General features: G+C 42.4%; 1 protein-coding gene across 1 annotated transcript in view; it reads left to right on the top strand.

Annotated features, from left to right (window-relative positions):
* The window catches only part of LOC126167117 (BTB/POZ domain-containing adapter for CUL3-mediated RhoA degradation protein 3), a 117,797-nt gene that overhangs the window by 72,882 nt on the left and 21,863 nt on the right, over positions 1-23,052 (top strand). The window contains exon 4 of the mRNA XM_049920453.1: positions 10,856-11,054. Within this exon, the coding sequence (XP_049776410.1) occupies positions 10,856-11,054 (199 nt within the window). The remainder of the gene's footprint in view (positions 1-10,855; positions 11,055-23,052) is intronic.

Raw genomic sequence — 23,052 nt, 5'->3', positions numbered from 1 at the left:
CTAAATCCCATGCCACTTTCCTTGACGTTGACCTCCACCTGTCCAATGGCCAGCTTCACACGTCCGTCCACATCAAACCCACCAACAAGCAACAGTACCTCCATTATGACAGCTGCCACCCATTCCACATCAAACGGTCCCTTCCCTACAGCCTAGGTCTTCGTGGCAAACGAATCTGCTCCAGTCCGGAATCCTTGACCCATTACACCAACAACCTGAAAACAGCTTTTGCATCCCGTAACTACCCTCCCGACCTGGTACAGAAGCAAATAACCAGAGCCACTTCCTCATCTCCTCAAACCCGGAACCTTCCACAGAAGAACCCCAAAAGTGCCCCACTTGTGACAGGATACTTTCCGGGACTGGATCAGATTCTGAATGTGGCTCTCCAGCAGGGATACGACTTCCTCAAATCCTGCCCTGAAATGAGATCCATCCTTCATGAAATCCTCCCCACTCCACCAAGAGTGTCTTTCCGCCGTCCACCTAACCTTCGTAACCTCTTAGTTCATCCCTATGAAATCCCCAAACCACCTTCCCTACCCTCTGGCTCCTACCCCTGTAACCGCCCCCGGTGTAAAACCTGTCCCATGCACCCTCCCACCACCACCTATTCCAGTCCTGTAACCCGGAAGGTGTACACGATCAAAGGCAGAGCCACGTGTGAAAGCACCCACGTGATTTACCAACTGACCTGCCTACACTGTGAAGCGTTCTATGTGGGAATGACCAGCAACAAACTGTCCATTCGCATGAATGGACACAGGCAGACAGTGTTTGTTGGTAATGAGGATCACCCTGTGTCTAAACATGCCTTGGTGCACGGCCAGCACATCTTGGCACAGTGTTACACCGTCCGGGTTATCTGGATACTTCCCACTAACACCAACCTGTCAGAACTCCGGAGATGGGAACTTGCCCTTCAGCATATCCTCTCTTCTCGCTATCCGCCAGGCCTCAATCTCCGCTAATTTCTAATTTCAATCTGCCGCCGCTCATACCTCACCTGTCTTTCAACATCATCTTTGCCTCTGTACTTCCGTCCCGACTGACATCTCTGCCCAAACTCTTTGCCTTTACAAATGTCTGCTTGTGTCTGTGTATGTGTGGATGGATATGTGTGTGTGTGTGTGCAAGTGTATACCTGTCCTTTTTTCCCCCCTAAGGTAAGTCTTTCCGCTCCCGGGATTGGAATGACTCCTTACCCTCTCCCTTAAAACCCATATCCTTTTGTCTTTCCTTCTCCTTCCCTCTTTCCTGACGAGGCAACCGTTGGTTGCGAAAGCTAGAGTTTTGTGTGTATGTTTGTGTTTGTTTGTGTGTCTATCGACCTGCCAGCGCTTTTGTTTGGTAAGTCTCATCATCTTTCTTTTTAAATATATAACTATGAACATTAGTAATATGATGGTCATTTTACCATGAAGCTGACATATGAAGTTACAAGAAAAGTAAAAATAGTTTTTTTTATCGAATAGATTCTGTAAAATTGTTTGAGAAAGATTTCAGGGCATGTGACTCGATTCTGTCAGCATAGCGCCTCACCGATCTGGCCCACTCTGGGTGACGTCAGTGTCACACAGAATGCAGCGCAACCTTCTCTTTAGGTGGTGGTGCTTGCACACACATCACTGCAGCCTGGCTGTGCTATCCTCGTTTGTTGTCGTGATTTTGTGTGTTTGTGAAACAATGTGACCAGCAAGGATCTGTGATAAGTAATTGGTGTGGTTTACATTGACATCTTTTCAAATGTACTGCCTGTCTTGCTTTGCTAACATGGAGTTATCACAGAGAGAATCCATTTATTTTGAACCAGGGATACTAGAGCATGATAGGTTTGAATACAGTACATTTTTTGTATATATATCTAAAAATTACAGTTTTACATGCCTATAGCTATTAGTCTCATTGCAATGTGTATGAATAAGATCTTCACGATCTTTAATGGTAGGCATTAAATAGTGTAATTAGAACACTAGCAAGCAACCGTTGGGCTTTGGTTTGTGGCTGTTGGCTTAGTTAACATAGAGCCTGCAGAGGAATACAAGTGGCCAGAGTGAGAGTGGTGGCTTTGGGAGTAGATGCCTGGTGCACAGGGGCAAGGTGACTCTTTGTGTCATCTCTGTCTTTACAGGCTAACATTTCCGATGCTGCTGTGGGTCTTAGTCAATATAAATTACTTTCAAACAAGAGAAAATCCAGGATGGAATGTAACAATATAATGAAAAGGATAGTTGCTACACATCATATAGCATATAGCATATGCTGAGTTGCAGATAGGCACAACAAAAATACTGTCACAAAATAAGCTTTTGGCCAACAACGCCTTTGTCAGAAATAGACAACAGATGTACACATACACTCACGCAAATGCGACTCACACACACATAACCACAGTCTCTAGCGGCTGTGGCCAGACTACGAACTGCAACAGCAATAGCAGTGCATGATAGGAGAGGTAATTGGGTGGGGTAAGGAGGAGGCTGGGGCAGGGAGGGGGAGGGATGCAGAGTAGAGATGGGGGGCAATGAATTGCCATTGGGAAGTGTGCAGGGAGGAGGTGGAGAGAGGGTAGGGCAGCTAGGTGCAGTTGGGAGATTAGACAGTGGGTGGGGCAGAGAGTGGGTGGCTAGTGGAAAAAAGAGGGAAATAAAAAGACTGGGTGTGTTGGTCAAATAGAGGGCTGTGTAGTGCTGGAATGAGAACAGGGAAGAGGCTAGATGGTTGAGGACAGTGACTAATGAAGTTGAGGCCAGGAGGGTTACGGGAACATAGGATATATTGCAGGTGGAATTCCCACCTGCAAAAGTCGGAAAAGCTGGTTTTGGATGGAAGGATCCATGTGGCACAGGCTGTGAAGCAGTCATTGAAATGTAGAATGTCATGTTGGGAGGTGTGTTCAGCAACAGGGTGGTCCAGTTGTTTTTTGGCCAGTTTGTCAGTGGCCATTCGTGTGGAGAGACAGCTTGTTGGTTGTCGTGCCCACATAGAATGCAGCACAGCTCTCGCAGCTTAGCTTGTAGATCACACGACTGGTTTCACGTATAGCCTTGCCTTTGATGGCATAGGTAATGTTTGTGACCATACTGGAGTAGGTGGATGGTGAGAGGATGTGTGGGACAGGTCTTGAATCTTGGTCTGCTACGTACCTCCAATTACATGCGCACAAGGAAGATTTTATTCTCTCACTTTGGACCCACATCCCCACTAGACTGAGACATGTCTGAAAAATTCAGTGTCTGGTTCATACTCTATGAAATGACTTCTTGCTCAGCAGTATAGGTAGACAGGCCTTGTGCAATCATACAAGGGAAAGAACTAGGCTACTAGTTAGGTTACAGTGTCTGTATCCATGCCAGTCACTGCAAATGGCCATGGCTCCAATGCTACTGGATCAGACATAGCCCTTGCAGGGCCACCAGCCATCTCAGGACGCACTCAACTGATCATCAACTCTGACAGTGGAAAGGGTGATCCTGTTGGTGTCCTCACTAGTTTCAATGAAGAAAAGTAGTATTTCTAATTAGCTTCCATGTACTTTTAGTCTGCTGCAGTGCAGGCAGGGAACATGTCCCAGCAACAAGATGTAATGCTGAGGCAGTCTCATCAAACATAAATAAGTTGGATCTCAGAAAGTGGACATCAGGTAAGAACCAAAAAAGCTCTTGGTGAATGTGACATATTGGGGAAAGGTATCTAGACATTTTTATCCAAAGCTCTGGATAAATTGCTCCTGGCTTATTTCTTTATGAAGCACAACCCACATTTAGTCCCAGAAGTGGAAATTAATGCCAACCCTGAAAAGAGACAGTTAGGCATAGCATTGACACATCTAACTATCTTAATTTATTTGGTTGTCATAAGGGTTCACAGTATAGGAAATTCTCGGAGAATGTGATGGGATCGCGTTTGCATCAATCAGTTCTGGATGATGATCATTGGAGTCAAGAGTGGGCATGAAAATGTGAAGTGATTCATTGAGGTTTCTCAAAGCAGATAATGTACAGCTTCCAAAATGCACTTGATAGTTATAGTGACACAGTAGCAGAGAAAAGGTCAGCTGAGAAGTTCTCAAAAGAAATTGAAAGAAAGATGAAAGTGAGTGAAAACAGCCAAGAGGACTACAAAGTATCAAAACAAAACTTGTGGAAAGTGCAGAGAGACACATTTCTCAGATTGAAGTAGTAGTACTATCACTAAAAACTACCTGTTTGTCACTACACTTAATGTCCATGTATGCGTTCTTATCATATTAGTCTGTTACAGTGTCTTCCGTAACCCTTTCATTCAAATGGTATCTGGACATTATTTTAAATCTCTTTGTAGAAGGTGTAATTGTTTGCTCTTCACTTTTATGTCAGTGAGCCCCCTGTGGTGTCACCGCCAGACACCACACTTGCTAGGTGGTAGCCTTTAAATCGGCCGCGGTCCGCTAGTATACGTCGGACCCGCGTGTCGCCACTGTCAGTGATTGCAGACCGAGCACCGCCACACGGCAGGTCTAGTGAGACGTACTAGCACTCGCCCCAGTTGTACAGACGACTTTGCTAGCGAAGCTACACTGACAAATACGCTCTCATTTGCCGAGACGATAGTTAGCATAGTCTTCAGCTACATCATTTGCTATGACCTAGCAAGGCACCATTACCAGTTTATATTGAGATTATAAATCATGTATCAACAAGAGCGATGTTCTCCAATTATGGATTAAAGTTAAGTATTCAAGAAGCTACGTACTTTATTTGCTAGACTCAAATCCTTTAACTGTTCCAGACCTCACGCCAGCCTGCGTGAGCTTAAACGCGTGCCTTTCGGCTTCCTCCAAACTCCGTGAATTGGCTCCTGCCAATTCACAACACCCCCAACAGCTGATTTTTTCTTGTTTTAATGTTTTTTAATAATGTTTAAAAATAATGTTTTACTTCCTTAGCAACCTGCTAACATTCTACACTGTACAGTCACATTAATGTGACCACCTGTCAGAGGCTTGAATACACTTCCCAAGAATAGACGCGTACTTGTTGATCCATTCTGCCTTCCAGAATGATGAAATCACCCAACGAATGCCATGAAAATATTCCTCAGGCCATAAAATTCGCTTCTCCGGCCTATCCAATGGAGCATAAACTTGATTCATCTGGAAAGGCTACCTGTTGACATTTAGTGGACATCCAGTTGCTGTATTAGCCTGCAAAATTCCAGCCTTCGTTGCCAGTGAACAACAGTCAGCATAGGTACAAGCTCAAGGCGCCTGCTGTGGAGGCCCATAAGCAGCAATGTTCATTGAATTGTTGGTGACGATACACTGTTGGTGGCCCCTTGGTTCATATGGGTGGTCAGTTGCATGTCTATTTGCCTTTACAGATCTTTGCAGCCATCGTTCACACTCGCCCCCCCCCCCCACCCCCCCCCCCCCCCACTTAATTTCTGGTCAGTGGTGCACCACAGTTCCCTCAGTGCCAGTTTTTTATATAACCATTTTGCCAGAGGCCTGGTGTACTTTAACCACAGTGGCACATGAACAGTTAACAAACTTAGCTGTATCAGAAATGCTTCCAACCTTGGCCTGAAAGCCAATTATCGTGCCCTTTGGATGCCAAATAAATCGTTCCATACCTGCATTACAATGACAGCACTGTTTTTTGTGTCCATATTATGCTTTGTATACTTGCCCCTACTAGTGCTCCCACCTGCAGTCTGTGAGTGATTATTTCACATTAACATCAAACGTAGGTGATCCATGAAATTTTCCGGTGCTTTTTTTACATAGTCGTATCCTGGTAATTATATGTCTTGGTTAAAAGAAACCATGTTCCTTTTAAAGGTTTTTTTCTTCTTTTAAGTCAGAGTATAGCCCCCATTATGTTCCTATACATTGACAAAATTAGTAGATTTTGTCATAAAATTGATCAAAATTGTTTAGGGTCTAAGCACAGTGTGACTCAGTAAAACTGAAAAATTGTGTGTGTGTGTGTGTGTGTGTGTGTGTGTGTGAGAGAGAGAGAGAGAGAGAGAGAGAGAGAGAGAATGAAAGTAATTATTGATAATATGATGTAAATATAAATATAAAAACACAGTAAATGAAGCAGGCAAAAAGGAATACAAACGTCTCAAAAATGAGATCAACAGGAAGTGCAAAATGGCTAAGCAGGGATGGCTAGAGGACAAATGTAAGGATGTAGAGGCTTATCTCACTAGGGGTAAGATAGATACTGCCTACAGGAAAATTAAAGAGACCTTTGGAGAAAAGAGAACCACTTGCATGAATATCAAGAGCTCAGATGGAAACCCAGTTCTAAGCAAAGAAGGGAAAGCAGAAAGGTGGAAGGAATATATAGAGGGTCTATACAAGGGTGATGTACTTGAGTACAATATTATGGAAATGGAAGAGGATGTAGATGAAGATGAAATGGGAGATATGATCACTGCGTGAAGAGTTCGACAGAGCACTGAAAGATCTAAGTCGAAACAAGGCCCCAGGAGTAGACAACATTACACTAGAACTACTGACAGCCTTGGGAGAGCCGGTCCTGACAAAACTCTACCATCTGGTGAGCAAGATGTATGAAACCGGCGAAATACCCTCAGGCTTCAAGAAGAGTATAATAATTCCAATCCCAAAGAAAGCAGGTGTTGACAGATGTGAAAATTACCGAACTATCAGTTTAATAAGCCACAGCTGCAAAATACTAACGCGAATTCTTTACAGACGAATGGAAAAACTGGTAGAAGCTGACCTCAGGGAAGATCAGTTTGGATTCCGTAGAAATGTTGGAACACGTGATGCAATACTGACCCTACGGATTATCATAGAAAATAGATTAAGGAAAGGCAAACCTACATTTTTAGCATTTGTAGACTTAGAAAAAGCTTTTAACAATGTTGACTGGAATAATCTCTTTCAAATTCAGAAGGTGGCAGGGGTAAAATACAGGAGGCGAAAGGCTGTTTACAATTTGTACAGAAACCAGATGGCAGTTATAAAGAGTCGAGGGGCACGAAAGGGAAGCAGTGGTTTGGAAGGGTGTGAGACAGGGTTGTAGCCTATCCCCGATGTTATGCAATCTGTATATTGAGCAAGCAGGAAAGGAAACAAAAGAAAAGTTCGGAGTAGGTATTAAAATCCATGGAGAAGAAATAAAAACTTTGAGGTTCGCTGATGATGACATTGTAATTCTGACAGAGACAGCAAAGGACTTGGAAGAGTAGTTGAATGGAATGGATAGTGTCTTGAAAGGAGGATATAAGATGAACATCAACAAAAGCAAAACGAGGATAATAGAATGTAGTCGAATTAAGTCGGGTGATGCTGAGGGAATTAGATTAGGAAATGAGACACTTAAAGTAGTAAAGGAGTTTTGCTATTTGGGGAGCAAAGTAACTGATGATGGTCGAAGTAGAGAGGATATAAAATGTAGACTGGCAATGGGAAGGAAAGCGTTTCTGAAGAAGAGAGATTTGTTAACGTTGAGTATAGATTTAAGTATCAGGAAGTCATTTCTGAAAGTATTTGTATGGAGTGTAGCCATGTATGGAAGTGAAACATGGACGATAAATAGTTTGGACAAGAAGAGAATAGAAGCTTTCGAAATGTGGTGCTACAGAAGAATGCTGAAGATTAGATGGGTAGATCACATAACTAATGAGGAAGTATTGAATAGGATTGGGGAGAAGAGAAGTTTTTTGGCACAACTTGACCAGAGGAAGGGATCGGTTGGTAGGACATGTTCTGAGACACAAGGGATCACCAATGTAGTATTGGAGGGCAGTGTGGAGGGTAAAAATCGTAGAGGGAGACCAAGAGATGAATACACTAAGCAGATTCAGAAGGATGTAGGTTGCAGTAGGTACTGGGAGATGAAGAAGCTTGCACAGGATAGAGTAGCATGGAGAGCCGCATCAAACCAGTCTCAGGACTGAAGACCACAACAACAGCAACATGATGTAAATGGATAGATAAAAAAAAAAATCGACTCACCAAGTGGCGGCAGGGAAAAACACACACACACACACACACACACACACACACACACACACATATTTTCTCCTTTCATCAGTTAATGAAATCTTTCATGTGCTATCCAAGCATTTATACTGAATCTTGTTTTTTGTAGCTACTGGATTCTCTGCTGCCCTTTGAATGGGCAAATGAGAGGTTATACAGGGTAGGACCTTTACTGTACAAAATAGAAAAGTGAGCAATGTGGCTAGTAGGTAGGTTTTCCCTGTCCAGTACTTAATAGCAAACCACCTTTTTCCTTTTGCTACCTGATAAGTCACCCAGCCCTATTGACAAGATTTTGTGAAGGCTTTTGTAACTTCGCAGAAACACTCTGCTGATGGAAAGGCACCACGTCTTATGCAGGAATGGGGTGGTTTTAACGGAATATGCTTTATATGGGTTCTTATGGAATTTTAAGGGGGACTGCAGTCAAGAAGAACTTATCACGGTGTGGGTGTGTTGGGGTGTGTGGGGGTGGGTGGGTGTGTGTGTGTGGGGGGTGGGGGGGGTGGGGGTGTGTGTGTGGGGGTGGGGGTGTGTGGGGTTCTTCACGTCATAGAAATAAATTCCAGTATTACTAAAAGTTGTTGAAACTGAATATTGCATTGGGCTATGGTGGAAATTTTGTTAATTTTTCCGCCAATATCTTTGTGGAATTATCCTTTTTATTAGTGTACCTTTGTCATAGATCAGTAATGCAGTGAACAGTCAGATGTCAGGCAGGGATTTTAAGAAACATCACTCATGTGAAATACACTAGTCACCTACTGGAGATGTATTTTGACAAATTGTTATCAGTTTCATATATGCCAGAAAGAGTTGATTACATGTATCATGGAGCAATGTTGTAAGTCCTGACCGTAAGGTAGGATCGGAAGGAAAAAGTCTGTGTCAACTGCTGAATATACACAGCCAGTGAAAGCGCAGTGGACAGATGATGTGTGTCGAAGGAATATTGTCACATTGTCAGGTCAGTATATCACGACCTCCAAAATTTTAACACATTTTGAAGAATACGGCAAATATTCCGACAGTCATGATTGTTAATTCAATTAAAGCTGTGCTGTTAGGTCTGAACCTAACCACAACATCGTAATTCGTGACATATACAGAAGAAACAAATGTATGTAACAATAAAGATTGTTAATTTAATTTTTGTGAGTAAAACTGTGGTAATCCATCCTGACCTAGCCCTTGCAGGTCAGTCTGTTACCACAGCCAGATATTTTAGCTTTCACATTTGTTAGCTTCGCCACCTCACAACCACACTGTTACATTCCAACCTTATGTAAATCTCGGGATAGGCTTATATAGATCAGTTTATCACCACAATCAGCCTTTTAACCCTCACATTTCTTGGCATCGCCAATTTACAGCTAAACTTCACAGTCCAGTCAGATATTTAGGACAAGAAAGATTAGAAATTTAATTGCTGCTTATTATACTTGCAGAAATTTAAGCTGTGCTGTTAGGTTCCAGCCTGATCACCACCTCATAATTCATGATATATTCAGAAAAGAAAGTAAAGTACTTTTGACAATAGCAAAGAGGATGATGATTTCCATTTTGGCACTAGAAATTCATTGCCTCTTTTCTTGCCTGTCATTGGTTATGCGAAACTGGCCCATTGCCAACCTTTGAACAGCAGAGAAACAGCACTGTGATTGTTGCTGGTTTTGATCTAGACTTTATCCCCAGAAAGAAGTTTGCACTTTACAAATTAACCAAGAGGTTCAATATCAATTACTTGAAGTATTTCTTGAAGTGTGCAATTAGCTCAAAGAAGTCTTTTTGGCAGAACTTAATATACAGTCTTTAATGGCGTAAGTGCAGCCTAATATAAAATTCGTCAGCTTTTGATAGTGTATCTGTACAATTACCTAATGTGTAAACACCAGTTAAGAGCTTAAATGTCATAATTGGACTCCATAAAGAGTATTGTTTTTCCATTGTGGAAGGTGATGATTAAGTAAACGTACGAAGTAGATTTGATTACACCCAAATTAAGTCTGATGTATTTGTTGACCAGAGTTAGTTAATTAATAAGTGCCTATTGGATATTGTACATGTGTGTTCCCATCTTAAACTATGAACCAATCAAGTGTTTGTACTGACATTAATAATATAGTACAAAAAGATCCAGTGTAAAGTTTTGCTTCTGTTTTGCTGTGAAATATTTATCTGGCTTCTCATACAAGTTAACAACTCTATTATTTTCAACATTTTAGTAGTCTTGTAGCAAATTGCTTTTTTGTGCTGGTTATGAATGAATGTGATAAGTTTGAAGATGAAAGAGCAGAATGTAAACAGCCAGTAAACAGTGTCATGCAAAGGTGAAGGCAGTTCAGTATAATAATGTAATAGTAAGAAGAAAAATTTACTAAATGTAAAATTATGATCACCAGAATAGTTTATCTATTTTACTCTAGCTCACCTACAGTTTTTGGATGGACGTAAATGTGCACTTCTGTCTGGAACAGGTACTGTTTATTTTGAACGCTGTTTTGATGAGGGTGTGAATAGGTTCAAGTCAAAAATAATTCTGTTCTGAGTTCCATTCTCTTCATAGTACTTGATTTTTGTGCCATTTAACCCTGCCTTCTTCTGCTTTCTCTCCATTTGTATACACATAACTTGCCATCAGTGTATATTGGCTTCTTTTGTTTCATGCATTTTGTGTGTTTTTTTGTATGTTTCTATTCAAATGCACATTATCTTCTTTTCAGGTTACTTTCTTACTGTCCCTACTTTGAGCAGGCGTGATAAATATCGAAAACAAATGTCATCATGATAAACAATTTTCAGAGTTCAAAGATTAATGCCTGGGAATGAAATAGTGTAATTGTATTGTTTCAGCACATCTGATGACAATCTGCTTAAAAATATAGAACTATTCGACAAACTGTCCCTGAGGTTCAGTGGAAGGGTATTGTTCATCAAGGATGTTATTGGTTCAAGTGAGATATGCTGTTGGAGTTTCTATGGCCACGGAAAGAAAGTTGCAGAAGTTTGCTGCACATCAATTGTGTATGCAACAGACAAGAAACACACAAAGGTAATATTTTGTCTTTTATCTGTCAAGCCATAAATTAATCTCAGGCCTCATTTTGTGAGTTTTCCATTTCTTTATAAGAGCTTATTGTTCCTCATTTCACCCCCAGAATACATTGATGAGCCCGAACATTGTGATCAAAATCCACAGTGAATTTGAATGCCACCTAGTAGGGCTCAGGGCATGTGGTGTGGTAAAGAAATTATATAAGCAGAGCAGAAAAGAATGGGAATCATTTTAGCGACTATAAAGGCCACAGATTGGGAAATCCACTGACATAGTGACATTGATAAAGGGTACCACTCACTGGAAAGCAGAAGTATTGAGTTGTTAAGTGCCCAAAAAAGATTGCCCACTTTTGGAGTAACCCCTGTTTGACTAGAGCGAACGCGCTCGTGCGCGCGCGCACACACACACACACACACACACACACACACACACACACACGCGCGCGCCTCTGCATGGTGTCAGATGGACTAACAGTAACAGCTCGAAACTATTCACGTGCTACTGTCATGAGCATCTGTGGAAAGTGTTTGAAGAATGGTGAAACCACGAGTTGGTGAAAAGGTATTGAGCATCTACGCTTCATCGCAGGTCATGGAGGTCAGAGGCAATCTTTGTCAGATCTGGTGGCAAATTATAATGCTGGCGCATCCACAAGTGTTTTGGGGTACACTGTTCAACAAAGATGGTGAAACATTGGGCTCTGCAGCAGACAAGTCCTGTGTGATCCCATGTTGACCCAACAACATATTTCAGTGGCATGGAGTCATTGAGTTTGGACCTTGGATTAGTGGCTACATGTCACCTGGTCAGATGAATCATGTTCCTTGTTACACCAGGTCCACGGTGATGTCTGAATACACAATCATTCAGGTGAACAGCTGTTTGAAACTTGCGCTGGACCACAGACATAGGCCGTGGGGCAGTAATATGCTATGGAGGTAATTCACCTCTGCTTTCATGGACCTGTGGTAGTAATTGAGGCACCATGATAGCTGTGGACTACATGAGCATTACTGTGGACCATCTAGCTATCTTCATGCCTGATGTCTTCTCCAGTGGCGAAGGCATTGACGGGCAGAATAACTGCCAATGTCACAGGTCAAGAATTGAGCTGGAGTGATTCGAGAAGCTTGATAATCGTTTAGTGTTGTTGGCCACCAAATCTGAAGCCAATAAAACACATCAGGGATGCTACTTGACACCAACTCCACACCCATAACCCAAAATTTATTCATATTGTATGACCTGTCTGTAGACATCTGGTGCCACATCCGTCTGTAACCGAGTGAAGCGCTTGCCAAATCGATGGCATGCAGAATTGCTGCTGTATTTTGGCTCAAAGGGTGATCAACACGCTATTAAGCAAGTGGTCATGGTGTTTTGGCTCATCGATATGAATACAATATCACAAGTATATTCATCCATAGAGCTAACATAATTTCCTTAACAGCTTGATTCTTCATTAATTCATGAATACTAATAAACAATTTTCAATAATGATAGAAGCTAAAGAGGTGACTTAAAATTTGTGCCACAGCCAGGACTTGAACCCGGATCTCGTGCTTACTAGGCAGATGTGCTACTGTAGTTAATCAAATCTAAGTCGCAGTTCTTTTCCAGTTTTTGTAATCCACAAAACCGCCTGCGGCTTCAAATCGAGTGCAAAGTAAGCGGAAGTTCTGAAAAATGTTGGTAGGTGCCGCCACAACTAACTTCTACCGTCGAATATATGTAGCGCTACATAGGTGTGTTTTGCAGGCACAAAGATAAATACTGGCGCCAAAATCTCTGCGTCAGTAAATAAATTTAAAAAAAAGGTAGAAGACGAGCCTTTTTTCTCTGCTTGGAGTTTTGACCACTGCATTTTCATACATTATCCAATGAAGTAAATAGATATGTAACTGTAGGCTTTCCCGGCATAAACTATTGATGAAGGTTTCTCGGGTCTCCAGCCGGGTGGTAGCGTTGATATCTCGCGACGTTTCGGGAAGTGTCATACTACCCATCTTCTGGCGAAGTGTCGAGATTCGCGGAGAGCGGGCTATTTATATGCGCAGTCTCCCCCCTCCACTAGACCTCAGGTGGCTGCAGTGGACCAGCGGGGAGCGCGCGGTGGTGGGGATGGCGGTCGCCCCCTGCGGCCGTGTTCGGTTCTCGGTGTAAGCATTCTGTTTGCGTCCGCGGCAGAGGACATTGGCGGGCGTGCTCCCGACGGATTGCCGCTATCGCCGGGTTCCATGCTGCGCTGAGTTGGTATCCCTCGTGTCTGTTGACCAGATTCTTGTGAATCCTTATGTCTATGGATTCTTTGATCATGCTTTCCCAAAAGCCAGATGCTCGGCACAGTACCTTAGTGTTTTCGAAGCTGAAGGTGTGTTCTTCATTGATGCTGTGTTCCGCTATGGCTGATTTTTTTGTGTGGCCTAGTTGCACACATCTGATATGTTCTTTGCAGCGTTTAGATATGCAGCGCTGTGTTTGCCCAATGTATTGCTTTCCGCATTCGCGTGGTATACTGTATACTCCTGGTGTGTTAAGGTTCAGCGCGTCTTTGGCAGAACCTAGGAGCTCCCTCATCTTCGGTGGTGGTCGGAGAATGGTTTTTATCTTGTATTTTCCCAGAAGTCGTGCAATTTTGGCCAAGAGCGGACCCACGTATGGAAGGAAAGAGTGTCGTTTATCTTCTTCTTCTCCTTCATTATTTTCTTCTGGGGTTCTCACTGCTTCTTTCTTTCTTTTAAGCGCCCTGTTAATCTGCGTCCTACTGTAGCCATTTTGTTGGAAGACTTCTCTTAGGTGTTGCAGCTTGGATGGTAGGCTGTCTTTGTCGCAGACGGCGCGCGCCCTATGTACCAGTGTGGTCAGTACTGTTTGTCTTTGTGCTGGATGGTGGCAGCTTGTTGCATGAAGGTATATATACGTATGTGTCTTCTTCCTATGTACTGCATAGCCTAGTGATCCATCTGCCTTCCTCTTAATTAAAATATCAAGGAAGGGGAGGCATCCATTTTGTTCCATTTCCATTGTAAATTTTATGTTCGGATGGATGCTGTTAAGGTGTTCAAGAAAGTCATCTAGTGCCTGTTTGTCATGACCCCACACGACAGAAGTGTCGTCGACATAGCGGAAGAAGTGCTTCGGTTTCTGTCTGGCAGTTTGAAGTGCCACCTCCTCGAAATGTTCCATATAGTGGTTTGCAATCGCAGAAGCCAATGGGGAGGCCATCGCCACACCGTCAATCTGCTCAAAGAATTCCCTGTTGCACTGAAAGTACGTGGTTGTTAGTGCGTATTCGAAGAGGCTGACTGTTTGTGGTTCAAAGTGCTGGGTTAAAAGTGCCAAGGAGTCTTGAAGAGGCACTTTCATGAAAAGCGACATGACGTTGAAGCTCACGAGTAGGTCCTCCCTTTGCAGTCGCATGTCCCTGAGTATTTTTACGAATTCGGCTGAGTTTCTCACATGGTGGCTGCAGTGTCCCACCGGTCCCTTAGAGATGACCCTGATATAATGATCCTACCAGCGGACAAAGGGAACGCTACAGTGCTGTTAAGTACTGCCGAGTACCGACAGAAAATAAACCTTCTGCTACAAGACGAGGCCTACAAGAGGCTGAAGAAGAATCCAACCCCGACAATGAGTAGAAAGACGATAGCTCTGCTGAAGAAATCGGACTTACCAGAGCAAATGAAGAAGCGACTGTACCCCAGATCCCCAGCGATACCACGCTTCTATGGACTCCCCAAGATCCATAAGGAAGGGGTACCTCTGAGACCGATTGTGGACTCCATCAACTCTCACAGTTACGAACTTGCTAAATACCTAGCGACACTGCTCAAACCCCTCGTGGGACATTGCAGCCACCATGTGAGAAACTCAGCTGAATGCGTAAAAATACTCAGGGACATGCGACTGCAAAGGGAGGACCTACTCGTGAGCTTCGACGTGACGTCGCTTTTCACGAAAGTGCCTCTTCGAGACTCCTTGGCACTTTTAACCCAGCACTTTGAACCACAAACAGTCAGCCTCTTCGAACACACACTAACAACCACGTACTTTCAGTGCAACAGGGAATTCGTCGAGCAGATTGACGGTGTGGCGATGGGCTCCCCATTGGCTCCTGCGATTGCAAACCTATATATGGAACATTTCGAGGAGGTGGCACTTCAAACTGCCAGACAGAAACCGAAGCACTTCTTCCGCTATGTCGACGACACTTCTGTCGTGTGGGGTCATGACAAACAGGCACCAGATGAGTTTCTTGAACACCTCAACAGCATCCATCCGAACATAAAATTTACAATGGAAATGGAACAAAATGGATGCCTCCCCTTCCTTGATATTTTAATTAAGAGGAAGGCAGATGGATCACTAGGCTATGCAGTACATAGGAAGAAGACACATACGGATCTATACCTTCATGCAACAAGCTGCCACCATCCAGCACAAAGACAAACAGTACTGACCACCCTGGTACATAGGGTGCGCGCCGTCTGCGACAAAGACAGCCTACCATCCGAGCTGCAACATCTAAGAGAAGTTTCCAACAAAATGGCTACAGTAGAATGCAGATTAACAGGGCGCTTAAAAGAAAGAAAGAAGCAGTGAGAACCCCAGAAGAAAATAATGAAGGAGAAGAAGAAAATAAACGACTCGCTTTCCTTCCGTACGTGGGTCTGCTCTCAACAAAAATTGCACGACTTCTGGGAAAATACAAGATCAAACCATTCTCCGACCACCACCGAAGACGAGGGAACTCCTAGGTTCTGCCAAAGACGCGCTGAACCTTAACACACCAGGAGTATACAGTATACCACGCGAATGCGGAAAGCAATACATTGGACAAACACAGCGCTGCATATCTAAACGCTGCAAAGAACATATCAGATGTGTGCAACTAGGCCACACAGAAAAATCAGCCATAGCGGAACACAGCATCAATGAAAAACACACCTTCAACTTCAAAAACACTAAGGTACTGTGCCGAGCATCTGGCTTTTGGGAAAGTGTGATCAAAGAATCCATAGAAATAAGGATTCACGAGAATCTGGTCAACAGAGACGTGGGATACCAACTCAGCGCAGCATGGAACCCGGCGATAGCGGCAATCCGTCGGGAGCACGCCCGCCAATGTCCTCTGCCGCGGACGCAAACAGAATGCTTACACCGAGAACCGAACACGGCCGCCGGGGGTGACCGCCATCCCCACCACCGCGCGCACGCCGCTGGTCCACCGCAGCCACCCGAGGTCTAGTGGAGGGGGGTGGCCGCGCATATAAATAGCCCGCTCTCCGCGAATCTCGACACTTCGCCAGAAGATGGGTAGTATGACACTTCCCGAAACGTCGCGAGATATCAACGCTACCACCCGGCTGGAGACCCGAGAAACCTTCATCGAAGTAAATAGAAATTCTGTATTGTTTGTCTTTGAATGTAGCAGCCTTTCAAATATTCGTAGCAACAATAATAAATTTCTTTACACAAAAATACTAACAATGCACAAGGCTTTAGGATTGTTGCACGAGTTGATATACTGTGGCTCATTAAGATTTCACGTAGCGGCACCTGTTGCATTGTGGAAGTTTGTGAAGTGCTTGTTGGCGTTACTGAACCGTTTTTGAAGCGCTTTCATTATAGTGCCAAATTCAAAAGGGGAGGTTATTTCTTTTTCGGAACAAAGTTCTAATTGTGCTGCAGGTCTGCAATACAGGATTGATGAGAGCAACGTCAGGCGATGGCGACTGCAGAGAGAGAAATTATTTGAATGTTCAAGTAGCAGGAAAGCATTTAGTGGGCCAAAGTGTGGCCGATATCATGCACTAGACGTGATTTTAAATGAATCTGTTAAGCAGCAGCGTCAGAAATTCCTGCCTGTGAATGCTGAAATTCTAAAAATTAATGCACATGAAAGTGCTAGAGAGAAAAAAATTTAAGGCTAGTCGCAGCTGGATTGCTCTGTTTATGAAGTGCTGGGGTTTTTGACTTCGGAGGCGAACTTCAGTTGTACAGAAGCTGCTGAAAAATTATGAAGAAAAACTTGTGGAATTTCAGCGCTTCATAATCAGACGGCGCACAGAAAAGCAATACCTTCTTGGTCAGATAGCAAATGCTGACCAAACTCCCTTATATTTTGACATGCCGTCAAATTGTGCAATTGACACCAAAGGAAAGAAAGACATAAGTGTTCTTACATCAGGGGGTGAAAAACAGCAGATGTCTGTCATGCTGGCTTGCACAGCATATGGACGTGAATTACACCCATTCATAGTTTTCAAGTGAAAGACTTTACCGAAATCTGAAGTGTTTCCAAAAACTGTAATTGTATGAGCAAACGAAACTGGGTGGTTTTCAGAGGACATGATGCTGGAATAGATTGGGTGTGTGTGGAATTGTCGTCCTGGCGCAATGCTTGGTTTACACAGTCTGCTGGTATCAGATGCGTACACAGGCCATACAACACCTGCAGTAAAACGAAAATTAGGAGAAAGCAAAACGGACATGGCAGTAATTCCAGGTGAGATGACGTCAATTCTGCAACCACTTGATGTCTGTCTGAATAAACCATTTAAGGACAAGCTCAAATGTATATATACACAGACTGGCTTTCGAAAAGCGACAGACAACTGACACCAACAGGACATGTAAAACGCCCAAGTTTGTCGCAAATGTGCCAATGCATTTATGATGCATGGAAGTGTGTTCCAAATCAGACTGTGCAACAAGCATTTAAAAAAAATGTTTGATATCCAATGCACTAGATGGTACAGAGAACAATGCTCTGTATGAAGCAGTGAGCAACAAAGAATCGAGTGATAGTGATTCAAAATCATGACTGATATTTTAAACATTTCACATAAGATGTATCATAAACCTAATAAAATTTTGTTTTAAATTTCAGCGTTTAATTTCTAAGTTATTTTCATTCTTTTTTTGTAAGGGTTGCTACTCTGCATTGCATAGGATAGAAAAGCGTGGAGAGCTGCATAAAACCAGCCTACGGACTGAAGAAGATGACGATGACAACAACAACACACTCTGAATTTGAAGTCATCACTAAAAATCTACTATGAAAATCTGACTGGCAAGACTGTTTGGGATATATGTTAATATGACCAACTCTACGTTCTGAATTTTTTCGTACCTGTGAGAAAAGGTGGTTGCTAATAGGACCTTTTGTGAATTGTGACTCACATGCAGTATTCTCTTCACCATAAGAATAATACGAATGTAAACATAATGCCATGCATCCTTTAATGTTTGTTGTTATCACATTTAAATCCTGTCTGCCTAATAAACTACGAAACTAGAGTGAGACAACAGCAAACGCAGAAGAATATACATATCGTGTCATGTTTATATTTGTATTATTCTTATGCTGAATAGTGATACAGTCAGAAATGAAGCATGGCAACTGACTAGATTTTTTAAATCTAAGATGACTCTAATTTCTGTGCAGAATGTAATAGATGACTCTAATTTCTGTGCAGAATGTAATGTACTAAAGAGGTGTCTGCAAACATTTTCAAACGGAGAAAATTTTTCGCTAAACTCTCGTTCAGAATATCTTCTATCATACATAGTCTATTATTTGTTCTTGTTATCAAAGAAAGCAGCAGTGTAAGTAACAACAAATAGCAGTCTCTTGCCATTATTTCGCTAATGAGACAATTCCTCTCTTTTTTTATTGTAAGTGGCAGTAGCGCGCACAAAAGCAAGCCATGCCGCGAGCGGCGACAGGTCGTAAACACTCATTATCAGAATGCGACAAACAATGCATGACACAGCACAATAATGCATTTTGAGCTTAGAGTGACGCAAACACCTATAACAAAGAGAACAGCATTTGCCGGATCAAAGCAAAATAAGCAATTGATTCAACCCAGACATAGCATATGAAAAAGGAATGGTGCCCGTGCAAATACAGATGGAGCGCCTGACACATAGCAATGGCTACCTGGTAAAGCTTAACTGCTAAGCTTACGACTCAAACCCAACTACTGTAGCTGTATCTTCATCCATTCGACCTAAATTGTGTCTCATGCTACAATGGACTAACTTCGTTTCGATTTGGAGGTGCGGTCTAAAACTTTTCTCTCCCCTTGAATTTCGAGTCACAAATTTCAGGTGCGACGTAAATTCAGGAAATTTTTTTCCTTGATTTCGAGTCTCTCTTTCAGGTGTGGCTTAGGTCTGAGTGTGGCTTAGCTTCGAATAAATGTGGTAACCATCACAACACTATCGCAGTATGGTTGGACAGACTACCCTAGTCTAATGACCTCCCTAACAAACTTCAATTCTCACCTTCAGTGAAGTTTGTGTTGGGGAGGGCATTGGACTATGGTAGTTCGTGCAGCTTGTTGGCCATACTACTACAGTAATGTGATGGTTAGCACGTCTGCCTAGTAAGCAGGAGGTCCAGGCTCATGTCCTGGCTGTGACACAAATTTTGATTCATCTTTTCAGCTTCTATTATTATTATTATTTAAGATAAAGTTGAGACTCATATGTCTCAAGGAAATTGTAATTCCATCAGATAAATTAATAAATAACATCAAGCCATACTTAATTATACACGGCTGTTGTGCCATAGGTGCTGGTCCTCATGATGTATTTATGACACCTGATTTTGTACCTTCACAAAATATAGATGATCCTCATTAAATTTTTGTTGAAATTTAGAAACTAATTAATTTCAGGCAATGCTATTACTACAAAGTAAATTGTGAGAACGTGTTCCATATGTCACTGTTAACAATGGGAAAGAGCCCAGAAACTGAGACAAAACTCTTTACTCTGCATTTAGTTAAAGTGTTCATGAAACTTAGGAGCTTTCATAGTAAAAACATGCTCAGTTCCAAGCCTACTAAGATTTTTACACATACTTGATAAATTGTTGTGGCTCTATAAGAGACTAAAAACAAATTCAATAAGGGCATTGTGCTTCTTATTCATATTGAGTAAATGCTAGAACAAAAGTTGTGTGTCAATATATCTGATACACCACATTCCACAAACATTTTCCATTACTTCATTGATTCCTTCTAGTTTTTGGCCATTGACCAAGTGAGTGAAGACAGCCAGTTGAGGACCACATCGCCAAAGGCTGGCTATGAGGGGGTTGAGTGTAGGCAGGGAAATACTGTAGCTACCGGCTGGAGTGAACTCATGGTGTGGCACTCTGATATTGTCATTGTGACTAGAGTGGTGCCAGAGGATACACGCAGGGTGTCAATGTGAAGAAGTGGCCAGCAGGCAGGATGCTTATGGTTGGAGGCAGAGTCTGATTGTGGCCCAGGGACAGTGTGGAGAGAGGTACTGGTATGAGGGCATAACAGTGACAGCTGTGAGTTTCAGAACTGTGGGACAAACAGCATCAGCTGTTGCTACTCTGCCAAATATTGGGGCCAAACAATTTCCGCTGCCCCCATGGATGGTGCCACTTGCTTCTGTATAAATGCTGTTGCTGCACCTCACACTGGTAAGCAATACACAAAATAATCTGATCTTAGGAAATATCTTCCAGTGCCATGGAAATTATGGTATTGTATGGCTCAGGGGATGTCACAGAATATTCTGCATGGACAGAACTGAGTTTGACGTAATTGTGCAGTAAGAAACCAAACTAAATTACTTCATGAGGGTGTGATGAAGAGTTTGGTTGTCCAATGCAAAAAAAAATCCCTTTGAATTGTGGTGTGGGCTGAAAGTTGGTAAATACATCCAAAGTGAAATGGCTGTAGTGGTTTCACCAAGGTTGCACATCAGACCCTGACAGAAATTGTATCTGCACCATATGGTACGTAATGGTTTTATTAAATAGCTTCTTGCTGTGGAATAATCAAGGATAACATAACATTGTGGACTCCAGTTTCTTCTACATTCCTAGTAAATTATTGAATGAGTAAATATCTCATTTTCTTATTCACTGTATGTATTATGACTGCCTCTGTAGTCTAGGACAGGGCTTAACAACTGGCCGGTTTTGAGCGCGAGTACTCGCGTCTGCTCAGGCACGTGCTCGTGAGCAGGTGCAAGGTCGTGGAGTAGGGAGGGAGGGGAAATGCGTGCACACATATGAATAGGACCGCAGCGTGCCTATTGAATTCGCGCCGACTGTGTAACGTTAAAAGTACTACGATCAGCTCTAACAGTCACTTCGTTGGTTAAGAATCATGTCACGTCGCCGTTGTGTAACCCCAACCATGCTTTCGCAGTTCAACCCCCATTGGGAGGAATTGTATCTGTTTACAGAAAAAGATGGTGTTGCAAAATGTTTAGTATGTCGCAAAACGCTGAAGTCTTTTAGGAAATTTAATTTGCAGCGACATTATATGTCGTACCACGCGAAAGACTACGGAAGTGGAAAATGTGATGGACCAGATCGTGCACAAGAAGTTATTAAACTTAAAAGGAAGCTATCCGAAGAAGATCTGGATGACGAAGAAAAATCAACTGAGGCAGCTCTGAGTGACCTACAAAATTGCTTTGTTTTTAGCAAAAGCCCTGCGCCCCTTCACTGATGGCAATTTAATAAAATATGTTTGGTAGTTGCAGCGGAACATTTGTGTCCATCTCGAGTTGAACAGTTCGGATTGTGCCATTATCTGACATGACCATTATGCGTCGCATACAGAACATGGCAGACGACGTCCAGAGCCAGCTTGCAAATGTCTATAAAGATTTTATGGCGTATTCTCTAGCTCTGGACGAAAGTGTTGATATCACAGGAACAGCGCAGCTTTCCATATTTATTAGAGGTGTTAATAGAGATCTTCATGTGAGGAAGGAGCTCCTCGATGTAGTAGCCATGAAGAACACTACAACCAGAGGTGATATTTTAAGTAGTGTTGAAGAAAGTGTTGAAAATATGGGATTGTCATGGAATTCTTTAGTTTCAGTGTCTACAGACGGTGCACCAGCGATGACAGGGAAAAAATTAGGGTTTGTTGCGCTGTTGAAGGAGAAAATGGAAAAACTGTGTGATCCACCAGGAAAACTTATGTGCAAAGAGTATCACTCTTAAAAATGTGATGAATGTTGTTGTTCGTACAATCAATTATATAAGGAAGCATGGGCTACAACACAGACAATTTAAAAGCTTTCTTGAGGATGTAAAAAGCCAGTATGGTAGCCTGCCTTATTACAGCGAGGTCCGCTGGCTTAGTCGTGGCAAATTATTAAATCGAATTTTTGCCTATTAGATGAGATAAATATGTTCATGAAAATAAATAACATGTGTGTTCCTAAATTGAAAGAGCCTTCATGGAAATGTGATCTCGCGTTCTTAGCAGATTTAACTAGCCATCTGAATGCTTTGAACATTTCACTACAAGGTAAAGATCTGCTAATTACTCATTTCATAGATCGAATACGAGCTTTTAAAATGAAATTGACACTTTGGGTGAGTCAGCTGGAAACAGGAAATCTAGCTCATTTTCCTAAATTATCATCCATGCAAGATGTTCACAAAGACTGTGAATGTTGTTCACATAGTTTAGTTGCCCTTAAGGAAGAATTTGATCAACGCTTTCAAGATCTGACAGCACTAGACAGTGATTCTGATCTGTTCTCCTCTCCATATTCAGCGAATATTGAAGAGATTCGTCCTGAGCTGCAACTAGAAATTATTGACCTGCAGTGTGTCAGATAATACAGAGAAAAATTTCAGAACAAGAAAAACATTTTGGAATTTTACAGACACTTCCCTCTGGATAGATTTCCTCATTTGCACAAACTGGCGGCTACAATAATATCAATGTTCAGTTCCATGTATGTTTGTGAATAACTGTTCTCTGCAATGAATTGTAACAAGACGCGCCTGAGAAAAGCGTTGTCTGATCGAAATTTAAACTGCACGCTGTGCCTACGATGCACAAGAACAATTACTCCGAACATGGACGCAATTGTAAAGGGCAAAAAGTACAAGATAACAGAGAATCCCACACTTCAGTGACACCTTTTATTGTGTAACAGTTCACAAATTAATACGAATGTA

Source organism: Schistocerca cancellata, chromosome 1 (assembly GCF_023864275.1).
Source record: "Schistocerca cancellata isolate TAMUIC-IGC-003103 chromosome 1, iqSchCanc2.1, whole genome shotgun sequence".
NCBI classification, from domain to species: Eukaryota; Metazoa; Arthropoda; class Insecta; order Orthoptera; family Acrididae; genus Schistocerca; species Schistocerca cancellata.
The sequence above is the reverse complement of the archived record's forward strand: the minus strand, read 5'-3'. Positions and strand labels throughout refer to the sequence as shown.